General features: G+C 50.5%; 3 protein-coding genes across 9 annotated transcripts in view; 2 read left to right on the top strand and 1 right to left on the bottom strand.

The window, feature by feature from the left end:
* LSR (lipolysis stimulated lipoprotein receptor) overlaps positions 1-5,273 on the bottom strand; it is a 14,041-nt gene extending 8,768 nt beyond the window's left edge. For both annotated transcript variants that reach the window (XM_021097147.2, XM_084960690.1), the window contains exons 1-2: positions 5,133-5,273; positions 3,594-3,938 (exon numbers count right to left, since the gene is read on the bottom strand). In XM_021097147.2, coding sequence (XP_020952806.2) covers positions 3,594-3,938; positions 5,133-5,241 — 454 coding nt within the window. In that variant the 5' untranslated portion in view covers positions 5,242-5,273. The remainder of the gene's footprint in view (positions 1-3,593; positions 3,939-5,132) is intronic.
* FAM187B (family with sequence similarity 187 member B) lies at positions 5,145-22,431 on the top strand. 6 transcript variants are annotated; one of them, XR_014806098.1, is made up of 3 exons: positions 5,145-5,282; positions 5,396-5,523; positions 5,952-6,895. XR_014806098.1 is itself a non-coding variant. In XM_003355853.5 (2 exons), exons 1-2 carry the CDS (start codon positions 17,729-17,731, stop codon positions 22,412-22,414), a joined length of 1,161 nt encoding a protein of 386 aa, XP_003355901.2. In that variant the 5' UTR covers positions 17,631-17,728; the 3' UTR covers positions 22,415-22,431. The 6 variants fall into 6 exon arrangements, 2 of the variants coding, with proteins under 2 accessions (XP_003355901.2, XP_084816924.1); XR_002345316.2 differs by lacking the exons at positions 5,145-5,282; positions 5,952-6,895 and adding exons at positions 12,996-13,098; positions 22,027-22,070 and having other exon boundaries at positions 5,391-5,523; XR_014806100.1 differs by lacking the exons at positions 5,145-5,282; positions 5,952-6,895 and adding exons at positions 12,996-13,098; positions 22,027-22,054 and having other exon boundaries at positions 5,397-5,532.
* Positions 10,630-11,584, top strand: LOC110261277 (protein FAM187B-like). The gene has a single exon (XM_021097222.2). The coding sequence runs from the start codon at positions 10,745-10,747 to the stop codon at positions 11,459-11,461; it is 717 nt and encodes a 238-aa protein (XP_020952881.1). The 5' UTR covers positions 10,630-10,744; the 3' UTR covers positions 11,462-11,584.

Here is a 22,431-nt window from a genome sequence, read left to right as displayed (position 1 = left end):
CCAGAGCCACAGCAACGTGGGATCTGAGCCACGTCTGCAACTTACACCACAGCTCACGGCAACGTCGGATCCTTAACCCACTGAGCAAGGCCAGGGATCGAACCTGCAACCTCATGCCACTGTGCCATGATAGGAACTCCAGGGCAGCAGTTCTCAAAGTGTGATCCATGGAAACTGGGGTTTTCCCAGACCTCTTCGCGGGAATCCCTGAGTTCAAAGTTATTTTCATAGTAACAGTACGGTATTTGCCTTTCCCCCCTAATCTCATGAGTGTACTGTGCAGTTTTCCAGAGGCTACCCTGGAATATACCGAATGCAGAAGCAGCCTTGAGACTCCAGCTGCTTCTATTCAGCTAGACTTGAAGGAAAGGTATTAAAACCTAAAGGCAATGCCACCCTTTGTCATTAAAGTTTTTTTGTTTTGTTTTTTGGAAAACATGGTTATTTTATATCTATATATATGTCATTTAATGTATAGGCTGCATCATCATCATTTTCAATATTTTTAAACTTCTGTATTTCCTAGCCATGAAAAACAAAGCTCTCTGAGGACTTGAATAATTCAAAGTGTAAAGAGGCCCTAAGACCTGGGTGGTTTGAGAACCACTGCTACAAAGAGCAGATAGGAATCCTTGCCGGTACAGAGCCAGATCTGAATGGGGAAAGAGAGGCAAATAAAAAATTTAAATATATCATGGATCCGATGGCGACAAGCAGTAGAGAAGTCAGACGGGAAGTGCCTCTGGTGTGGAGGTGGGGGCTGGGCCAGGTTAAGTACAGTGACCGGGGAAGGCCCCCAGGCACAGTGACCTTCAGGGCAGACCCGGGGTCGAGGGCACGCTCCCCTTCATGGTCATGCATCCAGCTGACCTCCTACTACGCTCTGGGTCCCTTTCTGTACGTTCTTTTGTGGAATCACCATACAACTCGAAACCATATTCTCCTAAATCCTGCAGACTCTCCGTGACACCCTCTCAGCCCATCCCCTTCTCCTACCTGTACTTTTAAACCAGACTCCCAAAACCACCTCTCCAAAACCAGAGCCCATGAGCAGATCCTCGCCCAAAGCTGGAGGTGGGCAGGAGGGCAGCCGCGGCCACAAGCAGGAGCTCATAGGCCAGGAGCTGAAATCTGGGCTCCCGTGGGCCGGATCCAGGCCTCAATGCATTTTGTTTTGTTTGGCCCACACAATGTTTTTCAAAACCCATGAAAAATATGGCTTTCCAGTTTCTTTTGATCAATTCTAAGGCCTGGACCCACCTCCTTCCTGCAAGGCGCGCCCTGTTCTCAGTGTGCATCTGGTCCTGACATCACCTGGGCTGGGCATCGCTCTAACTGTTCACGGGGAAGGGAAAAGATGCCAACTCCCCAGGTGGGAACAGAAGCCGGGTTTCTTCTACCTCTCTGGGCGCTTGCTCCTCATCCGTACACTAAAGAGATCACTTCGTGATCTCAGGGGGCCCATGAGCTCTCAGGTCCAGCGCTGCTGAGTTGGGGTGGGGACATGGGCCCAATCCAGGCGCCATCAGCCAAAGCAGAGAAGAACGGATGGAGAAGTGGGACCCGCCCCAGCTGAGGGACACTGCTCTGGTTGGCCCAGGACAACTTTTACTTTTAAAACCTGGGCGGTTGGCCACCCTTAAAACACCAAAAGGAGCCTTCCTCCATCCTCAGAGCTGAAATGGAGGAAGCACCCATGGCCGCTCAGCTTCCTGAAAGGGCCTACACACAATGGATGTTTACAAACCCTGGCCTCTATCAAACATGGGCCCAGGTCAAGCAACTCGTAAGACCTGGGCCTGCGAGGCCTTTGGAGCAGGAAGAGTCTGCTCAGATAGAGCCCAAGGGTGACTCTAGAGTCTGGACCCAGCAGAAGGGCATGGCTGCCACCAGCCTTCAAGGGTACTCTCGGCACTGGAGGTGTCCTGACAGTGCTGCAGGGCTGTCCAGTGATGTCTGGTTCAGGCTGGAGAGGTCCCTGGGGTATGGGGGAGGGGGCGTGTACAGGCTGAACCCCCCAAAACCTTTTATTCTCAAGGCTGCTTTGGGATGAGCTGCCCGTGGAAGTTTGGGGCCAGCAGGGCCAGTCCCTCCAGGGAGCAGGACTGATAGGTTAGGTCCCTGTCCACGGTCTATAGACAGGGAGGGAAGGGATGTGTTCCACGGCCTAGTCTCTTGGGGTCTGCAAAGGGATGCCCCTTTCCCTCCTCCGCCCCCATGCTGCGATTAGAACGTGAATCCTTGCTTAAGTGGGTGAGCCTTCACCCCTCACCCACTGCTGCCCATCACCTGCCTCTCTGCCCGCTAGATTCTTTCAGGCTCAGTCCTAGTTCCTCCTCAAATCACATTCGCCACAATCTTAAGGTATGATGAGCCTGAGTCATTCCAGATAGCTCATCGCCCAGGTCTGTTCTCTTTATAGCACTTAGTACTCTCTGAAATTCTCTTCCTCTTTCTTTTCTGCTTGTCTGCTGCCTGTTTCATCCCATGATAACGCCACCTCCTTGAGGGCAGGGATCTCGGCTGACCTGATCACCCCTCTAGCCCCAGCATCCACCACAGCCTCTGGCACTTAGAAGATGCGGGATAAATACCGAATGAATGGAGGCATGAATGAATGACTTTCCCACCGCCCCTGACCTAGTCCCAATAGGCACCTCCTATCTGCAGGCAGCATTACAGTTTAAGGACGAGGGCTCTCAGGGCTGCCTGGGTTCAGATCCAAGCTCCGGCTCTTTCTTTACTGGCTGTGCACCTGAGATGAGCTACTTAACCTCTCTGTGCCTCGGCTGTCCTGAGTGTACAAGGTAGCAGGAGAACTCAAAGGGATAATGTTTGTAAAGCACCTGGCGAGTGGTAGGCTTTCTCCATTAAATCCCTCATCCCTTCGCTTCACTCCCGTTACCTCCTTGGTGAGGGCTTTGCTGACCTTGCTGGGCAACCAAAGGGGCAACGAGCTTGGAGACTAGACCCCAAGTCTAGAATAAAACGACAGCAGAGACTCCAGGTCTCTAATAAAACGACAATAACAAAATACACTCACTCAATTACTGTGGTCTACATGAGTCAATCCACGTCAGCCTGGATTACAGCCTGGCACACAGGAGGCCCTTTATAAGTTGTTACTCATATAAATGTTACTTCTTATTGCTGACGTTATTAATATAATCTTAGAACCCCTGCCTCTCTATTATCCACTTTTCTTTATCTTCCAGCAGTGGACAGCGTGTGTAGTCTTTCCCTGGTTCATCTCCCTCACTGGAATTTGAGCCCCAGAAGGGAAGGGATTTGAGGACTGTGTTTGCTGCTGTATTTTCAGGGCCTCAGTGCCTGGTATATGGCAGGTGCTCAGAAAATCTTTGCTGTTAATTAAATAAATCAAGGAATGGACAGATGCCTTTGTCAATGGAGCCTTCCCTCTGTCAATTCCTTCTGACACTGGCACTGATGAGCCTCTGGGTGGGGACTCCACGTTGGGCCTCGGTAGCAGGAGAACTCAAAGGGATAATGTTTGAGGGCGAGGGTGCCAGAGCCATCGCCCAAGCCCGCCGGCCCCGCCCCCTGCCTTCTCCCCTCCCCGACGTCCAACATACTTCCAGTGATGGTGATCCTCCGGCCCTGGTAGTAGTCTCCCAAGGTCACAGCATTGCCCTGCTTGGTGGCCACAACCCTGACGGTGCGCACGCTGTCCTGGCATTCCACGTAGGGGTTGTAGCCCGGGTTACCAGCCGCCAGCTGGGCATTGAGCTGGTTGTCGACACTGGCAGGGGAGAAGGCATCGGCGATGCGGTCCCGGCAGAAAGACTTGTACTTCCAGATCACGATGGGTGCCGTGGGGGTCGTGGTCGACTGGTAGGTGCAGGGCAGGGTCACGGGTTGGAAGAGGATCACCACGTGGTAGGGGTTGGACACCGTGACCTGGATGGCGCTGGCAGGGGCTGAGGACAAGAAGGGAGTCAGCAAGGCACCGCTGTGAGCCCAAGGAAATTCTGCAGCATGAAGGAGCACCATCACTTGTCACCAGCCTGACATTTACCAGTTTTACACAGCGCCTGGCACACATTGTTCCTTAATCCCCAGGACCGGTGAGCGAGCTCCAATAATTATGCCTATTTTATAAACCCAGGGGGCTGAAGCGGCCAGTGCAAGGTCACTTAGCCAGATTCCTTGGGACTTTCTGTCCATCCCTCTTCCCAGAGTGTGGCCTCTCAACTGCCCTGGCCCCTTCCTCCCTTGGCCATTCTCTCATGGAAAGGGCCTCTCTGTGGCCTGTACAGGCAAGCCCAAATGGCCCCCTACAAAGCCCAGTACTCAAGGCACCCCCTTCAAAAACACCCACCAAGCTTCCAAGTTAATTCAGGTTTTCTGAATGTGGGGGGTGGTGGGCATTTCAGAGCTGTTTGAACTGCTTTGCCACACGGTCGCTACAGCTCCCATAACGTCTCCAGCAGCCTCCCACCGCGCCCTACCCAAAGCCATCCCAAGTGAATACACCAAAAGAGCCTGCCGAAAGGTAAAAGTCCTCCTGGTACCCCCATCCAAACAAACATCAGATCCAGGTGAAAGCTTGCCAGCTGACGATGGTTTCCAACCAAGTCCGTAGGTCCACTCCGCCAGACCCTTACCACACGGATACTTCGGAGCCCGCGGGACTCGGGTTGCGTTGGGGAGTGGGGAATTTCCAATACCGCACCCATCCGAGGCCTGGGCACTGTTTCTTGATCTCTCCCTCTAGGAATCGTCTGATCCAGCCTTCGAGTGTCCTCTCCCCATTACCCCACCACCTAGAAGTCTCGGCGTGTTACCAAGTCCTCATCCCAGTGATCGGGCGGTCCCTCTCCCCTACCCCACAAAGGGTCCCATTCTCCCTGCCGCTCCCGGGTTCGCCGTCCAGGGAGTTTCACTTCCTGCTATCTATGAGCAAGGGCGGGGGAGCGCTCTCAGGCATGAATAGAGAATTCCTCTCACTCTGGCACACAAGAAATCTCCAGAGACCTTGGGCACCAGGAGGTCTTAGTCTCCGTGTTCGCCCTCCCCCAGTCCTGCCTCCTGGGCGGTGTAGAACTCCATCCATCGCCCTTCTATAGCGCCCGCCCGCCGTTCCGCGGCAGCAGGGGACCCGCTCTCCGTACCTGTGCACAAGGTGCTGAGGAAAAGCCACACGAAGACGACCGCACCCCGGCCCGGGGTGGCCGAATGGGAGCCCAAAACCCCGCCGCGACGGCGGGCCGAAGGCGCCATCGCTGCGGTCTGGGCGCGTCCCGCCCGCGCTCCCGCTCCAGGTACCGAGAGGGTAGGGGGCGCGGCGCGCACCAAGGTTGGGAGGGGTGCCTGCTCCTCCCCTTCCCGCTTCCGTTTCTTGTCCCTATTCCAAGCCTACACTACCCTGTTCTAGGATTTTAACGAAAGGAAACACCGTGGACGAAAAGCACGCCTCCCGCTTTCTAGAAGAAACTTGCTTGACCCACTGTGGATCTCCGAGCCACTCCACCCCCCATGGCTCTGGGGAATGGATCGACCCAGGTACACAGGGTGAGAACCGAGGGCTGGGCTAATGGGGTGGGCGGCGAGGAGGGGCTCCTCCACCTCCCTCCCCGGAAGTGGGCTGACCCAGGTGCGCTCCAGCCCCCGAGGGTCGGGACCAAGTGACCAGCCCGCCGGGAGGGCGCCTGCAGACCAGGGTTCCCGTCTGGCCCCCTCCTGCTCGGGTCACACCGAGCGGAGCGTGAATCAGGCGAACCGAGACTCAATTGGGGTGATTCACCTGTTGAGGGAGGCGGGCCCCGCCGCGCACCTGTTCCCTCTCTGCCCACACCCCTCTCCTCGGCTGGCGATGGACCCGCCTAGGTCCACCCTGCGGGGAGGGGCGAGTCTGCGTGAGCTTTGGGCTGGAAAAGGCTAGTTCCTAGCGCCTGCCTTTTCCGCTAGCCCTGGGGGTTCCTCTCTTCTAGGTGGACGGAGGCGCTGCCGGACTGCCTTCCTCTTAGATAATATAAAGGAGCAAGCGAAGTTCTCGGAAAGGAAGCCTGCTCTCCCTTCCCCCGTTTTAGGGACGTCCGAAGGGAATCCAGCCTAGGGAAAGTTGGAATTCTACTTTGGAAATTTTCTCCGCCACCCTCCCCCCGATTCTTAACTCTTGGTTTGGCCCCGGGGCTTACCTCGCCCCAGGCCTGGCCTCCGGAAACTATGGCTCTTAAAGGGGCCGAGCGGAGGCGCGAGACTAGGGACGGGTTTCTGCCTAAGGATTCCTAGGGACGGGCCACCTGCGCCCAGGGCAGGGCAGGAGCGAGGCATGGCACCCGGAACCTGGGGCGCTCGGCGCGGCTCTGCTGCCTCCCGATGGTGGCTAGGGGAAGCGCGCCCTGGGGAACACAGCTGCTGAAGCGACTCCTTGGAGCTCGCAAACTGGTTCCTTGCTGGCGGGCTAGGTACCCAGGGATGTTTTGTTTGACCACATCCTGTTAAAATCCAAGTTGGATCACGACCCTCTGCTCAAAACCTTACCGTGTCTCCCCCTCCTAGCAGAAATTGACATAGAGTGGCCTGATTCCTTCCTGACTTCACCCCTCTCCGGCCAGCTCACCCAACTAGAGCCACATTGGCCTCTTTAGCTTTCAAAATGTGCCTCCTACCCTCCCACTTCAGGCCCGTTGCCCCCACCATTGCCGCGGGGGTCGCCTCCACCTCCTTTAGAGCTTTTCTTAAAGGATCGCCTTTGCGGTGACACCTTCCCTGACCACTTTGTATAAAACTTCAATCGGGTTGCATCCCTCCCTCACTTCTCTTTGGTCTTTTATTGTGGTAAACAATACGTACCATAATTGTAATCATTTTAGCATTTGTAACGGTACGATTCCGTAGCATTAATGACGTTCGCATTGTTGTGTACTCATCATTACTGTCTATAATCTCTTTCATCATCCCCGAGGTAAACGCTGTACCAATTTAACAATTACTTCGCTCTGCCTTCAGCCCCTGGAAACCTCTGTTCTACTTTCTTTATCAAATTGCCTATTCTGGGTACTTCATGTAAGCAGAGATCCCAGAATTTTTTTTTTTTTTTTGCTTTTTAGGGCTGCACCCGCCGCACATGGAAGTTCCCAGCCAGATAGGAGCTACAGCTGCTGGCCTCCGCCACAGCCATGTGGGATCTGAGTCACGTCTGTGACCTACACCACAGCTCACGGCAACACCAGATCCTTAACCCACTGAGCGAGGCCAGAGATGGAACATGCATCCTCACGGATCCTATTTGGGTTCGTTAACTGCTGAGCCACAAAGGGAACTCTGAGATCCCAGAATTCTTCTGTTATACAGCATAACCTGACTTATCCCTATTAATGCATCCCCCACTAGAATGTAAGCTCCAGGAGATCAGGGACTTAACCTGGATCCTTAGGGCCTGGTAGAAAGTGAGTAAGCAATAATTATTTACAGAATAAATGAATGTGCCAGGCACAAGACAGTGAAGTTGCTGGGCATGGATTGCTCTAATAAAAGCAGGTCTAATAAAAGGTGGATCAAGAAATGAAACGTGGGAGTTCCCTTCATGGCTCAACAGTAATGAACCCGACTAGCATCCGTGAGAAGGAGGGTTGGATCCCTGGCCTTGCTCAGTGTTTTAAAAGATCTGGTATTGCCGTGAGCTGTGCATAGGTTGCAGATGCAGCTTGGATCCAGCGGTTGTTGGGGCTGTGGTGTGGGCTAGTGGCTATAGCTCTAATTCGATCCCTAGCCTGGGAACTTCCATATGCCGCAGGTGTGGCCCCCACCCCCCCAAAACAAAGAAAAAGAAAATCTCTTGACTGCTTTATAACAGAGTTTGCGATGGAAAGCTCTAATGTCTCATTTTACAAATGGGGGAAGTGAAGCGTAGCAAAAGCCTCAGCAACTAAGGTCAGGTAGCGGGCGTAGTGCCCACTGCCATCCTGGTACAACTGATATTTCCCATTCCTGGATGCTGTGGCAGACATGGTTAGTTGCACCAAATAAGCATTTTCTTCTATATCTTTCCTGCATACAAAGCCCCGATTTGGGGGCAGGGGAGCTGCAATAACTTCTGTGGTCAGAGAAGGTTATACTTCCCTAATCCTAGAGACCAAATTCTGACTGGCTTAAATCAATTAGGGGAATTTTCTTTTCTTTCAGAGGTTGGCTTGGATCTGCATGTGGGACCTAATTCTGGACAATGGAACTTTAAGGGAGATCTGATGGGAGGACTTGGGGGATGGTTTTGTTTTTGTTTGTTTGTCTTTTGGGGGCCACACCCAGGGCATGTGGAGGTTCCGAGAATAGGTGTGGAATCGGAAATGTAGCTGCTGCCCTAAGCCACAGCCACAGCCACGCCAGATCCGTGCTGCCACCTACACCACAGTTCGTGGCAACAAGGGATCCTGTAACCCACTGAATGAGGCCAGGGATCCAACCTGTGTCCTCGTGGCTCGGTTTCATTACCACTGAGCCACACGGGGAATTCCCTGGGGAATGGTTTTAGGTTTAGGGTATAAAAGAACACGCCTCGGCATAGACGGTGGCTGTGGTAAGCATTATTGACTGCCATTTGCAAAATGTTTCCTGGACATGGTAGAATTCCATTGCCTTTGTTGGATTAGTGGTGCCATGGAACCCTTTCTGGCCAACGGTTTATGAGCAAGTGACATTTAAGGCCAGAGCATTTATTTGTAGACATGACTGACTACAGAGCTCGCTCTTTCTTTTTTATTTTTGGCTGTGCATGTAGCATCCGAATGTTCCTGGACTAGGGATCCAACCTATGCCCCACAGCAGTGACAACACTGGATCCTTAACCCACTGTGCCACTGGGGAACTCCAAAAGCTCTGTTTCTTCCTCCTCTAGCATAAAACTGGAAATGTTCAAAAGGGCAGTTGCTTAATCACACTGGATCCCTGAGTGATCCGTGTCCAACCCACGAAGGACATGGAGCATGAGTGAGAAGGAAACTTGAGTCATTGAGATTTGGGTGAAGTTTATTATAATAGCAAATAGCCTATCTTGAGTGATACAGAATAGTATCAGGAGCGGGGTGCTTCTGTCATAAATAAAAAATAAAAACACATGGCATTGGCTTAGACAGAAAGCACAGATAACAAGAAATACCATTTGAAATCAGAAGGATGGGAATTCCTGTCATGGCTCAGCGGAAACGAATCCGACTAGGAACCATGAGGTTTCGGCTTCGATCCCTGGCCTTGCTTACTGGGTTAAGGATCCGGCGTTGCCATGAGCTGTAGTGTAGGTCGCAGACACGGCTTGGATCCCGCATTGCTGTGGCTGTGGATGTGGCATAGGCTGGCAGCTACAGCTCCGATTCAGCCCCTAGCCTGGGAACCTCCATATGCCAGGAATGCGGCCCTAAAAAAGCAAACAAAAAAAAATCAGAAGGATAGAGATTATTGCCAAAGTATTTGGGGAGTACTATTGGGAGGGGGATATTATACTCTTTGAACTCTCAGCTTTAGGGGAAGGAGTTGGAACACACAACATTAGAAATGAATGTTGGCCAAAGCTGGCCCCCAATTGGAAGGATCTTTGAGAGGCAAAGTCTAATCAGAACTCAGCTTTCATCAAGGATAAGATTAAGGAGCTCCCATCGTGAACCCAACTAGCATCCATGAGGACACAGGTTCGATCCCTGGCCTCCACTCAGTGGGTTAAGAATCTGGCATTGCCGTGAGCTGTGGTCTGGGTCACAGATGCAGCTCGGATCTGGTGTTGCTGTGGCTATGGTGTAGGCCAGCGGCTATAGCTCCCATTCAACCCCTAGCCTGGGAACCTCCATATGCCATGGGGGTGGCCCTAAAAAGACAAAAAAAAAGGGGATAAGATTAAGATATAACACTAATTAAATCATTATTAACCATTGTTAAGATCTCTGAATGAATTAAGATACTCCCAGGAAACCCTTAAGATCCCAGGTAGACAAATGGCTCAGAATATGGTTTTCCATGGATGCCTGATAGAGTTTAAGGTGCCTGCAATGACAGAGAGAGAAAGCGAGAAAGAGGGAATTATAAGGAACATCATGAACAGAACCGTGGATGAGGTTTTTCTGCACATGGAGTTGACTGGAGGCTGATAAGAACCCTTAGGTCCCACAGAGGCAGAAAGCAGGCTGAGAAAACTGCGCATGTGCCAAGGAGGGCATGCCTCTTCCAATGCCACCTCCGCTGTAGCCAAGGAGGACAGTGAAAAGGAGATATTTCCCTGGAGAGCAAGGACATAAGCCACAGGGAGCAAAGGGTTGGGAAGCTCCCCTCCTTCAAGGAGCTGGTTTGGTGTGCATTAAGGAGGCCCCCCCCCCCGCCCCCCCGTCTACAAGATCAGAAGCCCTTGCAGTAGCTTTTCGCTGGATTTGAGAAATGGTAGAGACCAGTGTTTTCTGTGGGTCTACCCCTCTTCCCCTTTCCAACTTTCGCATTGGTATGAAGCTGCTTTGTCCCGTTCCATCACTGTACAATGGGTGTCTGGAGAGCAGATAATTTGAGTTTTTAGTTCACTTGTTCTGACATAGCTTCACGTATCATGCCTCTGCCCAGCTTTTATGGACATTTGAGTTTTCCACCCCATGACCGCCACTAAGCTATTTGATGACATGAGCTGAAGTGGATTCCTGGAAATGCAGTGGCTCGAGGTCCAATCCACTGCCCAGGCCTGATGCCTGAGTTCTGTGGGTGACTTCACAATGCCTGGGTTCCCCGCTTCCTTCCGTAGTCCCAGGCTACCATGCTGGCCATGCTGTGGCTGCTTAGCCTTTCCATCCGCGCTTCGTGGGCCCAGGTATTAATTAGCTGTGCCTACAAGAGTCTCTGTCAGCAGGCCCTCCTCTCAGGCAACGATGTCGTCTTGCAGTGTGACCATCTCAAGGCCCACTGGTACTTCTCTTCCCTCCTGGGGGAGGAGCCTTTGTTGCTGTCCTCGATGCCCAACATACGGAAACTGCCTGGGGGCAGCCTCCAGTTGACCAACCCTCAGCCCTCCCAGACAGGCCTCTATCACTGCCAGGACAATGACAAAGCCCTTGTGGTGGAATATGAGATTGATTTCCAAGATGTCACCACCCTCCACATTACGCACAAAGACCTGGGCCAGAAGCCCTTGCAGAATGAGACCCTGGGTCTAGGTGGCAAGGAGCTCATCTTCACCCACTGGGAGCCCTGGCAGGACTGCAACCTCTGTGGGGAGCCAGGTGAGCGCAAACGCCTGGGGTTCTGCTACATCGAGGAGTCCCTGGAAAAACCCATGCCCTGCAGCCTCTATCTGCGAACAGAGAAGGTGCATAATAGCCGCCTGCGGCCTGAGATGCAGGTGGAAGCCTGCCTGACACGCTGCAACCACATCAAGGAACTCAACCAGCCCTACCTCACCTTTGACATTTCCCAGTTGGGCAAGTTGACCAACAGCATGTGGCTCACCTGCCCCTTGGCCTCCATCTACAGGTGACTGGATCAGGACATCAGCCCTGCCTTTGACCCTCACCCAGGCTTTGTTTCCTTTGCCCCCTCCGGCCAGGGGGTTACCTGCCAATAGAAAAGCAGGGTCTACCTCCTGGCTCAGAAGCCTTCAAGGTCAATCTGTGCAGGAAGGGGGTCCTTTCACTGGCTTGTTCAGGTGTTTATTCAGCAAGAATTCCCTGCTGCCCTGGGCAGGTGATGCTGGGGACATAGCAGTGACCAACAAAGACCTAGTCCCTGCCTTCATAGGCTTCTGATATTCAGGGGTAGACCAAATATAAAATGGGACATTCAGGCCCATGCTCACGCCCACACAGACACTAGTGCGGTTTGTTTGTTTGTTTCTTTCTTTCTTTCTTTCTTTTTCTTCCTTCCTTCCTTCCTTCCTTTCTCTCTCTCTCTATTTTTGTCTTTTTAGTGCCACACTCATGGCATATGGAGGTTCCCAGGCTAGAGGTCCAATAGGAGCTACAGCTGCTGGCCTACGCCACAGTCACATCAACATGGGATCCAAGCCGCCTCTGTGACCTACACCATAGCTCACAGCAACGCCGGATCCTTAACCCACTGAGCAAGGCCAGGGATCAAACCCGCATCCTCATGGATACCAGTCAGGTTCATTAACCACAGAGCCACGACGGGAACTCCGACGTTAGTGTGGTTTCTATCTCTTCACTGGACTCTGACTGATACAATTCGTCCATCAATCCTTGAACCAGTGCTAGGATATCTTAATTATTATACCTTTATATTAAGTCATGATATCTGTTCTTCAAAATTATCTTCGTTATTCTTGGCCCCTTGTTAAAAAAAAAAAAAAATGGGAGTTCCCATTGTGGTAAAGCAGAAACAAATCCGACTTGGAGCCATGAGGTTGAGGGTTTGATCCCTGGCCTTGCTCAGCGGGTCAAGGATCTGACGTTACTGTGAGCTGTGATGTAGGTCACAGATGCAGCTCGGATCTGGCGTTGCTGTGGCTGTGGTGCAGGCCGGCAGCTGTAGCTTCAATCAGACCCCTAGCCTGGGAACCTCCATGTGCAGCTGGTTTGGCCCCAAAAGACAATAAGACAGAAAAAAAATTTTTCATTTTCTGGTCGTTTATTGTATATAAAATATATTTGGTATGACCTCGTGCTTATGTTATTCTTAATATTTCACTATTGAATATAATTCTGCCCTTGGTTTTTAATAGAACTTCATCATATTAAGATTCTTTTTTATTCCTATTTTGCCAAGAGTTTTGAGCCATGAATGAGTGTTGAGTTTTATCAAATGATTTTCCTGCCTCTGCTGAGATGATAATATGGTTTTTCTCCATTATTCTGTTAATGTGGTAAATTACATTGACTGGTGTTCAAATGTAAAGCTAATCCTGCCTTTTTGGGATAAACCCAATTTGGTCACGTTGTTTATCCTTTTTATTTATCATTGGAGGTGGTTTGCTAATGTCTCATTTAGGATATTGTGTTCACATTCATGAAGAAGTGGCCTGATGTTGTCCTTTGTTGTAATGTCCTTATCAGGTTTTGGTATCAAAAGAAATGGCCTAAAGCCTTCAGAATCTTTACAGAAATAAAAAAGATGAATCTGAATCTTTAATGCATCTGAATCACCTTGATACCAGAGGTGAGTGCCGTGTTCCATGTTAGATGAATTAGGTCAAGTTCGTATCATCGGGTTCAATTCTTCCACCTTTCTACTAAATTTTTGTTTGCATGTCTTATTGTGGATTTGTCTGTTTCAACATTTCATACTCTCGGGTTTTGCTTCATCTACTTTGAGGCCTAAACGAACTTAGGGTCTTTATGTCTTCCCGTTGGCAGTTTATAAAAGGTCTCTTGTAAATCTCTGTTAATGTTTTGGTCCTTATATCTACTTTTTGTTGTTATAACTACTGTATCAATTTTCCTTAAATGTTTGCCTGATATTTCCCCGTGCTTTTTTTTTTTTTTTCTTTTTTTTTGGTCTTTTTGCCATTTCTTGGGCTGTTCCTGCGGCTAGGAACAGAGCTAGCCACCAGGCTATGCCAGAGCCACAGCAACGCAGGATCCGAGCCTCATCTGCGACCTACACCACAGCTCATGGCAATGCCAGATCCTTAACCCACTGAGCAAGGCCAGGGATCGAACCCTCAACCTCATGGTTCCTAGTCGAATTCGTTAACCACTGTGCCACAACGGGAACTCCTCCCCATGTTTTTATTTTCAACTTTTCTATATTCTTGTATTTAAGGTGAATTTCTTTTAAGCAGTATATATTTTTGTTTTGATATTACGACTGAAAATCTTTGTCTTTATTTGGAGTGTTTAATGTAATTATTGACACGGTTGGGTTTAAATGTACCATCTTCCTATTTGTTGTTTTACTTGTTCTGTCTCTAGTGCTTTTGTCTTTTCTTGCTTTTGGAGTCACTAAGTCCTTTTTAAAATTATTAGTCCATTTTTCCTCTCTTAGTTTATTAGATATGTATTCCTTTATTATTCTTTTATTATTTGTCCTATAAATTACATTAACCATCACTCATTGAATGTAATATAAAATTGTACGTGTACCATTTCCTAGACAATGCAGAGAACTTAAAGACTCTTTAGCTCCATTTATTCCTCTTCTGTTTGTTGTACTCCTATTATCAGGTATTTTTATTTTACATATATTTTAAACCCTATGACATTTTAAAACACTTTCAATATTAATTTAGTTTTAAACACATATTTATTCTTCTGGTGCTTTTCATTCCTGTACTACCTTGCTTTGGTGGGGACTCATTTTCCTGCTGTCTGGAGAATTCTCTTTTGTATAACCTTTAGTGTGTTCTGCTGTGGTGAATTCTCTGTTTTCTTCTGAAAGCATCTTTATTTTTTTGCCTCCATCTTTGAAGGAAATTTCATTCTCGCATAAGATTCTATATGTAGAATTTTAGATTGGTGGTCATTTTCTCTTAGTGCTTTGAAGCTGCCAGTCTTCTGAAAAGCTTCTGAAAAGTTCTGTTATTTCTTTTTAAAAGTCAAGGTAGAGTGTTATTGTTGCTTTGAAAGTGGTGTATCTTTTTGTCACTGCAATGGCTTAGGTCGCTGCGGTGGTTCAGGTTCAGTCCCTGGCCTGGGAACTTTTCGATGCTTCAGGGATGCCCCCCCCCCGCCCCCGCAAAAAAAGTAGTTATCCTGCCTGGTGAATTCTTAATTTCACAAATTTTATTTTTTACTTCTAGTATTTCCATTTGATTCTTCTATATACATTCATATTTTCTCATCTTGTCATCCCTTAGACATACTAATCATAATTATCTTAAAGGTCACACTTGTTCTTAGCAAGAGGGTATTCTGATATGTTACTCAACTGTAGCAAGAAGCAGAAATCACACACGGATTATTTCAAGAATAGCATGGAATCTGGAGTCTTATATGAAATCTCTTTACATGTTGGTCTCACTGATTTAAATATTCTAAAAAACACCCTAGGGAGGCCAATTAATACATTTCTTCAGGCTGGATCCAGCCAGTGTGATGTCTCACCTAGATAAAGTGAGAATTTCTCACAGTGTCCTCATAGCCCTCTGTTTACCTGTTTAGACAAGGTTCTCTGGGCTGAAGAGAGAGACAGAGAGAGGGAGATCGGATGGGGGTGGGATGTGTCTCCGAGAATCTTTATAAAGTTCGGGGAGCCGTCAGAGACGCTCGGTGGTTGCATCAATCTATGAGCAGAAGGGACCCTTTCCCCGGAGGGTCCAGATACCCAGCAGCAAGACACCATAGAGGAAACAGTTTCAGAGTCTAAGCAAGTCGCTTATGCCACATACAGCCTGGAGAGGTCCCCACATGGGGCAGGAGCATGACAAAACATGCTCCCAGCCATTAGGAGCCAGGTAGAGGGAGGCAGGCTGTCTTAGCAAAAACCTAGAGGAACCTCTGATCCCACCCACTCAGGACTCTCCCTCGAGTCTGTTCCTCCTTAGTCATCTGGCCTCCACAACTTTTTTTTTTTTTAAATGATTTTTGTTTTTCCCATGATAGCTGGTTTACAGTGTTCTGTCAATTTTCTACTGTGCAGTAAGGCGACTCAGTCACACATACATGTATACATCCTTTTTTCTCATATTATTATACTCGTGCGTGACTAGACCCCGTTCCCGGTGCTACACAGCAGGATCTCACTGCTTATCACAACTCTGCTTATACTAATCCGGCAGCCGTGTCAGGGTCCAGGCCTCTCCTGGACATATCCTTCCTTTAAAACCTCCTTATGGCTCTTTATCTCACCTCATCTGGGTGTTTGTGAAACGCAGAGGGTGCTCAGACTCCTCTCTCTCAAAATAGCTCGCCCTACACACCAGCCTCTCACATTCCATCCCCTTTTCCCTGCTTTATTTTCTGCTTTAGCAGTTATTATCCTCATCACTCAAGAAACCACATCCATGGACCCTGCTGTGTAGCACTGGGCACTATGTCCGATCACTTATGATGGGGCAGGATAATGTGCGAAAAAAGAATGTATTCATGTATGTGTGACTGGGTTGCCTCGCTGGGCAGTAGAAAATTGACAGAACACTGTAAACCATCTATCACGGAAAAAATAAAAATCATTATAAAAAATAAAAAATAAATGAAATAATGGCCGACTCCATGGCAGGTGCTTTGGAAAAAAAAAGCAAAGAAAAGAAACCACACTTGCGAATTCACCGACTCGCTAAAATGTATTTGGAACCCCCAAGTCAACACCCACAGTGTTTCCACAGTCATTTGCAGACATGCGCAGAGTGGTGAGAAAATTGAGTCACCTCATAATGCACATTCCTTAGTTGAGGTCAAACAAGGTGACACTCTGCCTTCTTGTCTCGGTTCCCATACCCTGTTAGCGAGTATCCTTTTCACGGTCTATTTAATGCCACATTTTTGGTTTTGGTTTTGGCTTTTTGCACTTTCTACTGGTGATTTTGCTGTTTACAGTGGCTCCCAAGCATGGAACTGAAGGGTTCCCAAGTGCAGGAAGGCTGTGGTGTGCCTTACAAAGAGAAGGCAATGCTTATTAGCTTTGTTCAGAAATGAATTAGCAATACTGTTGGCGACAACTTCAGTGTTGATGAATCAGCAATGTATCTTAAGTGTCTTTCAACAAAAACATACGTAGGAGTTCCCATCTGGCTCATCGGTAACAAATTCGACGAGTATCCATGAAGATGTGGGTTCAATCCCTGGCCCTGTTCAGTGGGTTAAGGATCCGGCATTTCCATATGCTACAGTGTAGGTCGCAGACAAGGCTCGGATCTGGCGTTGCTGCAGCCGTAGCTCCGATTGGACCCCTAGCCTGGGAACTTGCGTATGCCACGGGTGCAGGCCTGAAAAGCAAGCAAGCAAACAGACAACACCAAAAAAAAAACCCCCAAAACATGCATAAAACAAGGTTAAGTGTTGATCAGCTGACAAAAACGCTAGGCCAAAGTCTTATAGAACTCAAAGCTTGTATTTCTCCCAGGACCAAGTTTTCACTATTTTTTAAGTCAGTGACTTTATAGAACATTTCTCCATGAATGACGAGAATTTAGGATATCTGATGTTATGTATTATATATTTATTATCTGTCTCTTCCACGAGAAGGTAAGTTTAAGGAGGCCAGAGGTTTCGTTTAACCCGTTCACTGCTTTGATTAGAATAACGGCCAGCACATAGTAGGAATTCAGGCAACATTTTTGGAAGGGGTGAACAATGGCAGGTCAAGCTGGACCATAATTTTTTTTTTTGACAATAATTATTTTTGAGAACTGAGGAGGAGTTTAGGAAACGGTTGTGGGAAAGGAGCCATTGAGAAAAATATTCATTTGTTTAAAATGAATTGAGTCATACAGATATCTATGGGAAGACCAGAATGTGCAAATGTCCTGGGGCAGGAACTCTTGGCTTGCCTGCTATGTTCAGGGGCCAGTAGGGAGGCCAGCCTGGCTGGAGCAGGTGGGGAGGGAACAGGAGGTCAGAATGGAAGCAAAGAAGATGTATTCACCTCTCCATCCCCAGCACTAAGAGGTGTGCCCAGAATATAGTAGGTGTCCAGAAAAAAGTGTGTTGAATATTTTAATGCCAAAGCCAGGGAGTGGTAGAGAAAATCCTGAAGAGACCGTTTAAGTTTTCTCCTACCTCAGCAGAGTGGGGGGTGTAGAATAGAAACGAAATAGGATTGTTCACTTGTCACAGAACAAATGTGGGAATTGTGACCTCACACCCCCTGGGGTGAATTACAAGCTGCCCAGGGCTGAGGCCAGAGTTTCATGGGCGACCTCACAAAGTCCAGGGCAGTGCCCAGCCCATTGCCAAAGTCCCAGTCCACCATGCTGACCTCCCTGTGGCTGCTGCTCAGCCTCGCTGTCCCAGTGCAAGGGTCCTACTTTTCCGTCAGCTGTCCCAGTCGCCGGCATTGCCAACGGGCCCTTCTCTCAAACAATGACATCATGCTGCACTGCAATACCTCTGGGGCACAGTGGCACTTCATCTTCCTGCAAAACAAGGCCATCTGGGTGTACAACCCCGCCAGCACGTCCAACATGGAAACAATGCCTGATGGCAGCCTTCTCATCAGAAACCCATTGTCCTCGCAGACCGGCTTCTACAGCTGCCGGGACCAGGAGGGCCGGAAGGTGGTGCAGTACGATATCGACTTCCAGGATGTCGAGACCATGCATATCACACACAAAGACCTGGGCCAAAAGCCCCTGCAGAATGAGACCCTGAGTCTAGGTGGCAAGGAGCTCGTCTTCACCCACTGGGAGCCCTGGCAGGACTGTAACCGCTGTGGGAAGCCAGGTGAGCGCAAACGCCTGGGGTTCTGCTACATCGAGGAGTCCCTGGAAAAACCCATGCCCTGCTGGCTCTACCTGGGAGATATGAAGCTGTGGTCCCACCGCATGCGGCCTGAGATGCAGGTGGAAACCTGCCACGTCCCGTGTACATCATTAAGTGAGGAACATGTCACTTTTGACGACTTCGAGCTCAGTGAGAATTCAGAATCTGCTTGGCTCACCTGCCCCTTAGGATCCATCTACAGGTGATGGAAGCAGGTACCAAGTCCTGCCCTTGGCCCCCAGCCCGGCGCCACCCATCTTTGTGGGAGTCTTTGTGGTTAATCTGTGCGGAGAGGGAGGAGTTCTGCGTGGATCGGCCCCCCCAGGCTCTCTCCACTGACTTCTTTGGATGCTCCTTTGGCAAGAATCTCCTGGTGCCCAGAGTCAAACACAGGTAGAACCAGGACAGCTGGCATTCAGGGAGGGCCTGGTGGATGCTGTGCCCAGCCTTGGTACGGTGGACACGGTGGCCATCAGACAGCTGCGGGCCTGGCCCTTAGAAAGCCCCCAGCCAAGTGGGGAGACAGCCCAGGGTGGTGGCTGGGGCTGGGATGACAGAAGCCCAGGCGAGTGATGAGAGTGTGTTCGGGGGGCAGCCCGGAGAAGCTGGGAGATTCTGAAGCCTCTGACTCATCGGGGAAAGTCAGCAAGCTGAGGGAGGGGAGGATGTGCCCCAAGGGTGCCCATCAAGACCTGCCCACCCCCTCCTGGAGCTCAGCTTCATGTTCTTATCTTCCAGCCTGAACTCCCTGGGAAATCTCCTTCTCCCCTCGTTTATCCCCCAGCCCACCTGTAATCAGAACGACAACCACTCGCAGTGCTGCGAGCTCACCACGGGCTGGTCCTTGGGAAAACGCTCTTTTTAAACCACATCCTCGGGAGTTCCCACCGTGGCTCAGTGGTAATGAACCCGACTAGTATCCATAAGGAGGTGGGTTTTATCCCTGGCCCTGCTCAGTGGGTTAAGGGTCTGCCATTGCCACAAGCTGCGGCGTAGGTCGCAGATGCAGCTTGGATTCAACCCCTAGCCCGGGCTTGAATGTGCCATAGGTGTGGCCCTAAAAAGTCAAAAACCAAAATGAAATAAGATAAGTCACATCCTCTTCCATCCCTCTTCCTGCTCCCAGGAGCTGTAAACTCCAGGGAGGGGAACTGCTGTTCAGAGCGGTGCTGTGGCAGGAATCCGTGGCAGCAGGTGGCAGCGTAGACCCTACATCTCACATCCTTGGCCATGGGCCCGCCTGGCCCTCCTTCCCCCCTTGCCAGCTGGGGCCCTCTCTTGCCATCAGGGAGCCTGAGCAGCCTCTTGGGCGCTCTGGGCCCATCTGGTTTTCTTTTCCTTGTAGCAGAAGCTGGCGCTTCTCTTCTCCTCTCTCTCTGTCTCCCTTCCTCCTTTCTTCCTCCTCCTTTATGTACAAGAGCCACTCTTTCAAACGGCCCGCAATTCAGAAACCCCTGAATGAGCCTCCCACCTAGACAAGGACACCCACACTCCGTGTCCTTAGCCAGACAGGGAGAACCCAACTGCCCATTTCAGGGAACCTGAGATAAAAAGAGAGGGCAGCAAGGCTTCCAGAATTGCCGTGTCTCTCGGGAGCCGAGGGGAGTGACATTTCATGTAAGGTGTCTGACTGGGACTCTGGATTCAGCCAGGCCTGGGTTCCAGTTCCAGCTCTGCCACTTTCCTGTTGCGTGACTTGGAGCCTGTGGCTTCTCTCTGGGCCTCGGTTTTCCTATCCAAGTACATGGGTCGTGTTCGTTGCCTATGGCTGCCGTAGCAAAGTACCGCAAACTGGTGGCTTAAAACAACAGAATTTTCTTCTCCTACAGTTCTGGAAGCCAGAGTCTGATTAAAGTGTCATGTACCCTCTGAGACCCTGGGTAGCGTGCTTCCTCGCCTCTTTCTAGCTGCTGCTGGTGGCCAGCAATCCTTAGCCTGCCTTGACTTTTTTAAAAAAATTAATTCATTCATTGATTTATGTCCCTTTTCAGGATCCCACCTGCGGCATATGGACGTTCCCAGGCTAGGGGTTGAATCGGAGCTGCAGCTGCTGGCCTGCACCACAGCCAGAGCCATGCCAGATCCCAGCCGCATCTGCGACCTACACCACAGCTCACAGCAACGCCAGATCCTTAACTCACTCAGCGAGGCCAGGGATCAATCCCGCGTCTTCATGGATCCTGGTCAGGTTTGTTACCGCTGAGCCACGATGGCACCTACTCCTCCAGCCTCTGCCTCTGTCACCACCTGCTGCTCTCCCACGTGTCTGGGTCTCTGTCTCTTCTTTTCTCAGGAGGATACAGATCACTTTGGATTTAGGGCACACCTGACTCTGGTCTAACTTAACTAAGTCCCTCTGCAACCATCCTTTCCCCAAATAAGGTCGCCCTCGGCTCTGAGGTTCAGGTTAAGACGTGAATTCGAGGAGGACACCATCCAGCTCTGCGTAGAGGTCTCGCTGGCCCCAGCCTTGGGGGGTCATTGTGATCTCGGAGGGCGCCAAACCCGTAAAGACACTTCCGACAGCATCTGACACAGGGTCCCACACTCCGACAGGTGTCACTATCGCATTTGTGGTCACAGGCCTTGTCGATGCTGTCTGTCGACAGTCCCCTCTGTCCCCCAGACCCGATGGGCACGGCACATGCCTGATTCACTTATCCATTGACCAGCTTTTTCGCCGAGCATTTATAAGCCAAACACTGCTCTAGGTACCTGAGGTGCAAGGAAGAACAAACTAAAAAAAGATTTCCTGCCCTCACGGAGTGATAAACCAAGTATATGAATAAAACACATGGCATTTTAGATGGTGATAAAGGCCAGGAAGGGGAATGGGAGGTGAGGGGGGTGTGAAAGTCTTAAAGGATGGGTCTGGGAAGGTGTCTCTGAGCAGGTGCCGTTCAGCTGAGACTGAAAGGAGATAAGTGAGCCCTGTGCCCTGAGGGAGAATGTTCTAAGACCAGGGCACAGCCAGGACAAAGGCCTGAGGCAGGACTTGCCCAGCATGGTGGATGGAACATGTAGGAGCATGTAGGCGGTCTGTGTGGCGGGGGGAGAGGGGGTGGGTGGGAGCGGAAGAGGGGGGGCCAGGCAGGTAAAGGGGGGCAGGCATCCTTTAGGGACTGTGTTTGCTAATGCCTCCAGACCCCCTGAGGTCGGTGCAGTCATGACACCCCAGGTTTCAGATGAGGAAATAGAGCCTTAAAAAGCTAGAGGCAGGAGTTGCCTTGTGGCTCAGCGGGTTACGAACCCGACTCATATCCATGAGGACACAGGTTCGATCCCTGGCCCCAATCAGTGGGAACAGGATCCTGCGTTGCCACGAGCTTCGGTGCAGGTTGAAGACACAGCTCAGATCCTGCATCACTGGGGCTGTGGTGTAGGCTGGCAGCTGCAGCTCCTATTCAACCCCTAGCCTAGGAACTTCCATATGCCGTAGGTGCAACTCTAAAAAGCAAAGTAAAATAAAATAAAATAAAAAGAGGAAGAGAGAGAAAGAGCTAGAGGCATTTGGCCAGGGGCCCTGCAGTAAGGGGCCGGGCTCTGGGAGCCACCCAGCAGTCCTGCCCCCGCCCTCCCCCTGCTCACTGCTCAGCAGCACGTCCTTGGAGGGGGTGCTCCGTTTGCTGTTCCCAGGGGGAAGGGTGCAGCCACCTCCCTCCCCTTTCAGACGTCAGCACTCCCTTTTTCTCTGGGGCGCTGCAGCTGACCTTGTCCTCCTTTGCAGGCCCATCACCTGGGAAGCCAACAGCATCCCCCTGACCTGGAAGGGCCAGCTCTCCGGCCAGGATGTAAACACGGTCCTGGACGCCTCCAACGGCGGCAGTCGGCTGCAGGTGTTCCAGGGGGCCATTTACGAGTGCTTCCTGCAGCAGGAGCTCACAGCTCGGTTCAACCCCAGGTCCAAGTTGGACGTTCTGGCATCTCTGAACACAGAGGACCTTCAGCAACAGCCGGGGGTAGAAGAGGCCTGGAAAGGCAAGGCTGACTCCGTCCTCAAGGGGCTGAAGCTGATGCTGCTGCTGGGCACGGGCCTGGGCCTGCTTGGGGTGCTGTTCAAACTTTTCCATCCTTCCTGGGGCCGGAGGAGGGACCAGCTGCTGGTGGTGAAATAAAGCAAGCCCTCGGGGTC

The sequence above is a fragment of the Sus scrofa genome, chromosome 6 (genome assembly GCF_054392235.1).
Source record: "Sus scrofa isolate SSC_HxYL_T2T_F1_AM1 chromosome 6, Sscrofa_HxYL_maternal_Yorkshire_Landrace_v2.0, whole genome shotgun sequence".
Taxonomy (NCBI): Eukaryota; Metazoa; Chordata; class Mammalia; order Artiodactyla; family Suidae; genus Sus; species Sus scrofa.
Note: the sequence above shows the minus strand (reverse complement) of the source record. Positions and strands in the feature narration are given on the sequence as shown.